Genomic DNA, 5127 nt, shown 5'->3' on the forward strand with positions numbered 1-5127 from the left:
CACTGAATTCCTCCAGAGCCCATACTGTGCCACTCCTCCAGGATGAGGCTAACCTTGGGTCACTTCCTCTTTCTGAACATTAGTCCAAAAGGTATTTCACATGTGAAATAGCAGAATTTCATACCCCAAACACAGTTTTGGAATAAAAAGCCCCAGAAATAAGTAACAAAAAATGAAAATAAAAGTGAAGTACGAATAAGGAAGGAGACTGCATTCAGTGACAATTTATCTACAAAGGAAATGTCAGTAAACTGCAATAGGTCAGGGGTGCAGAAAACCATTTAATTCAGCCCCTTCCTTTCAGAGAGTAAATCTGTTAGAGTGAAGGTTCTACAAGAGGCTGTGTCTGGTCAGTGAAGAGAAGGAAGAGATCAGCGTGTTTTCTCTGATAGCACACCACCTATGCTGGGGCCCCCTCCCGGACTGTAGCCTCCCTATCACTCCTGGGACTCAGTCCACTCTCTGTGAGATTTGTTGCAGGCAGACTAAGACTTTTCAAAGACGTGGCTTTTACCAAGAACTCTTTCATAGAAGAGACAGGAGTCAAGGTAAAGACAGATGAATGAGGAACTGAAGTCACAGAGAGACTGGCCTGTGTCGGCTCTCAGAAGGCCAAGAGAGGGTTGCCAGGCTGCACATTCGCTCACTTCTTTTCAGGGCTTGCAAGGACATGGTCTTTGGTCTACATGGGTCACCTTAGGTTGAAAGAAAGAGGAAATCCAGAGTCCCCCAGGAGTCAAGGTGAGGTACCTGAGTGAGGGCATACCCCTACACTGAACACAGAGAGCCCCAAGAAGCCTGAATCCTGATGTCATCCCTGAAGGCACAGGTAAGAGTAGCCTCATGTGGCATTCCCAGACTTTCCCTCTCTGGCACCACAGGGAGTGAGGACCTTGGCCTGAGGAGAGCTCCCTTATGTAAACAGAGAAAGGAGCCCCAAATGCTTCCAGGAGTCCAGCTTTGGACTTACAAAACCCCCTGATCTCAGAACTCTGAGGAAACCACACAGAACCCTGCCCTTCCTGGCATCCCTGGGATACCTGCTTATTGTTGACATGACATGCCCATTTCCTTCTATGATGTCACAAGAGGGGGTTGGGACATGGTCCAAGGGGTATAGCCTAGGGCCAGCAGTGGGATTATTTCCAGGTTTTCCAGAAACCAACTGAATACCCTGAAGACGAAGGGAACCACCCAGCCCATAACCATATGATTCATCTCATCCACCCTCGCCTCAGAAAACCAAGGACAGGTATGGACGGATGAGGAGAATCTTACTTTCTCCTAGGGGTCTCACAGGGATGCTTGCCCTACTGTAAGAAAGTATAGTAGTAGACGGGGTGGACCTAAGTGGAAGGGAGTGTAGAATTTCAGGCCACAACAGAGGTCAAAGCAAGGACTGAGGGATCATCTACCAATAAAAAGAACTGATAACGAAACCAGCCCTGTTCCTTATAGCCCTTGAAGAACCAGGGCAGGGCTATCAAGCTGAAGTTCCATCAACATTTATTTACATCAGGTGTGTAGGAGGTTAACCCCTTAGTATGAAGGTGCAAATACTATTCTAAGAAAGGGGTGGGAACACCAGGCCCTATGGGGAGCCAAAGGAAGCTCTCTTAATTGGTGTTGAGGACTCCAGAGGCCAGGACAGAAAACTTCCCACTTAGCACTCAGTACTGGGTGATAACTACTGACTGGGGTGATAAGCTGAGGACCTCTTCACTTCTCAGAAATCCCAGGGAAATTTGTGATGACAAATACAGGACAACCGAGGGAATGGGTCTTATGACTGGCCGGTAGTTGGGTGGTGGTCTTGAATGGGAAATAACAGATGCCTCTGTGTAGGAGACTACCAGCCCCTTCTGTCACCCCAGCGTGCCTGAGGCAGGGGTAGCAGGATGTAGCCTAAAGATCACTCTAATTTCCTTCAATATGTTTCCCAAAGGACAGCTGATTAGGAGAATAGGAACCCTGGGGGTTTTCAGAACAGTGCCCTCAAAAAAACCACAAATGTAGCCTTCGTGATAACCAAGGTGGTATTTCCCTGTTGCCAATGCACACTCAACCTTCGTCTTCCTGTGGGCCCTTATCACCTGCCCTCCTACTCACACTTGTAATCATTGTCCCCCAGCGCAGGCATCATGCCTCAGGGTCAGAATCATGAGCTCTGCATCCATGAGAAACGCCACCAGGCCCAATATGAGCCCCAGAGTCACAGGGGAGTTCAGCCCGCTGCAGTAATGGAAGAGCTTCCCTCTACTTCCTCTCTTTTAGAAGATAATTCACAGAGCTCATCAGCTACTGGGTCAAATAGCACTTCCCAGGGGTCTTTGGAAGCCCCATCTACTACCAGCACTTTTTCAACTACTTCTGACACAACATCTGATGAAAAAGATGCCAGTCAAAATGAGGAAGATCCACGTTCCTCCAATGTCTCATCTTCTACTTAGAACACCTACAGTGATACTCTGAACAGCATGACAAGTTTGTTGGAAGAGTTCCTTCTGCATAAATATAAAATGAAGCAGCCCATTATGAAGGAAAACATACTGAAGATTATCCACCCAAAATACCATAACCGATTTGCAGAGGTTCTCAAGAGAGCCTCTGAACACATCGAGGCTGTCTTTGCAGTTGACTTGAAGGAAGTTGATTCAACCATCCACTCCTATGACCTTGTCAGCAAACTGAACCTGCCCAACAATGGGAGAGTGTGGGATGGTAGGGGCTTACCTAAGACCAGTCTCTTGATGACAGTTCTGGGTTTGATCGTCGTGAAGGGCAACTGTGCTGCTAAGGAAGACATCTGGAGATTCTTGAATATGATGCGAGTATATGCTGGGAGAAAACACTTCATCTACGGAGAGCCCAGGAAGCTCATCACCAAAGACTTTGTGACGATGAAGTACCTGGAGTACCGCCAGGTTGCCAACAGCGATCCTCCACGTTAGGAGTTCCTGTGGGGCCCACGAGCCCATGCGGAAACCAGTGAAATGAAAGTCTTGGAGTTTTTGGCAAAAGTCAATGATACAGTCCCCAGTGCCTTCTCATCACAATATGAAGAAGTTTTGTGAGATGAGGAGGAGAGAGCTCGAGCCACAGTTCCAGCCAGGCCTGGCACGACTCTCACTTCCAGACATGTTCCACGGCCACGTCCAGCAGCTTCTCCCACCCCTACTGAAGACCAAGACTTTTAAAAAATCATCCAGATAAGAAAATTTGACATCAAAATAGGGACTTTTGCCAAAATGGGAAGCAATCCCACAATAACACTGCTGGGACAATGGAATGAAAAAATAAAATGAAAAAGATTTCAAAACATGATCAACCATGATTGTTCTCCATCTTTTCTGTCTTCTGTTTTGTCAAATTAAATAATTTATACCTCGATATGTTTCTTCAAAATGCAGGAAGTATTACACCTTAACAAGTTTGACCTCTTACTGTCTTCATTTATTTTTTGAGTGTCTGCTCTTTGAAAGGCTCTATGCTAGTTCTGGTGAGGCTAAGATCAAGACCTAGCCTATGCCCAAACAACTTTTGAAACAAGTAGCTGCAATCACATAAGCAAGATCTTGAGATAGCCTTTAGGAATGACAGGAAAGTAGAAAGCGTATCCAGGAAGAAATCTCTACCTGGGGTAACATACTGATTTGTTAGGCTTTCCACAACAAAACCCCACAGAATGAGTGGCTCAAACAACGGAAATTTATTTTCTCAGAGTTCTAGAGGCTGCAAGTCAAAGATGAGGGCTGGTTTAACCTGAGGCCTCTCCTCTTGGCTGCCAGGTGGCCACCCTCTTCACTTGGCATTCCTTTTGAGTGCATATATCCCTGGTGACTCCTTTTGTGTCCCAAAAACTACTTATAGTCACACTGGGTTATGGCCCACCCTAAGAGATCAGCCCTAGGATTTCTTTGGAAGTAATGATGCTAAAGCTGAAACTCCAGCACTTTGGCCACCTCATGAGAAGAGCTGACTCATGGAAAAGGCTCTGATTTTGGGAGGGATTGGGGGCAGGGGGAGAAGGGGATGATAGAGGATGAGATGGCTGGATGGCATCACTGACTCAATGGACGTAAGTCTGAGTGAACTACAGGAATTGGTGATGGACAGGGAGGCCTGGCGTGCTGCGATTCATGGCGTCACAAAGAGTCCGACACAACGGAGCGACTGAAGTGAACTGAACTTAATGACTTGATTTTAACTCAACCATCGCTTTAAAGATCTTATTTCTAACTACAGTTGCATTCTCAAGTACTCTGAGTTATGCCTTCAATATGCATATGTGGAGGGGGCACAATTTGGCCCCTAACAGACAGAAATCTACAGTGTCTCTGCTCTTATCTCAATGCAGGAGATTCCAGTGCACAGACTGGTATTCTATGCCCATCGTCTCCAGGGAGTTTCTGAGATGTAAGGGTGAGCTCCCTTGAGGTGTTTAGGGAAGAAGGACATTCCTCCCTTTACCCATTTTGAGTTTTTGTGGTTAGACTACCAGTAAACTTGACACAAGACAGGGTAACAGGAGAAAAAGGGACAAATTTTAATTCACGTGCACAAAAAGTATCATAGAAATGGGACCTAAGAAGTTGGCAAAGCAGGCAGCTTCTTTATTTTGTAGATAACAAAACAATTTGTGAGAAATCGACAGGACAAATCAACTTAGGTTTTAGGTACTCAACTAGTAAGGAATCTAAACAGAATCTGTACCCAGGGTAGTAAATGAAAGACTTAACAAGGTTTGTGTATACAGGCTTCTCTGCTTGAACTGCCTACTTCTGGTTAGAAGGGTTTCCCTCTGCCTCCAGATGCAGGCAGTACATCCTTCATATGAGATGCATTTCCTGCTCTCAAGGAGGCAGATATCGGGGGGTGGTGGAATGTCCCTCCTCTGTTGGCTGTTTCTTAAGTAACTTGAATTCAAAATAATCAATACACCACTGTGGTATATTTGGGGGCCGAGTGCACTAAGCCTTGACAGGTCCCTCCTCCGAAACTTGCCTACAAGTCTCACATGGTAAAAGCTGATCTGGTCACTGTGGAGAGAGAGAATGAATTAGTGGAGTCCTCCATTTCATGGCAGCAGTTGCATCATTCTGAGAACAGGTCAGTTCATTTAAAGAG

General features: G+C 46.0%; 1 protein-coding gene and 1 pseudogene across 1 annotated transcript in view; both read left to right on the forward strand.

Moving 5' to 3' along the window:
- LOC104983754 (melanoma-associated antigen B17-like) overlaps nucleotides 1-1800 on the forward strand; it is a 4612-nt gene extending 2812 nt beyond the window's left edge. Inside the window, exon 2 of the mRNA XM_010833277.1 lies at nucleotides 1731-1800. Coding sequence (XP_010831579.1) covers nucleotides 1731-1800 — 70 coding nt within the window. The remainder of the gene's footprint in view (nucleotides 1-1730) is intronic.
- The window catches only part of LOC104983755, a 13004-nt pseudogene continuing 9006 nt past the window's right edge, over nucleotides 1130-5127 (forward strand).

Source organism: Bison bison, unplaced genomic scaffold (assembly GCF_000754665.1).
Source record: "Bison bison bison isolate TAMUID 2011002044 unplaced genomic scaffold, Bison_UMD1.0 scf7180017863375, whole genome shotgun sequence".
Classification (NCBI taxonomy): domain Eukaryota; kingdom Metazoa; phylum Chordata; class Mammalia; order Artiodactyla; family Bovidae; genus Bison; species Bison bison.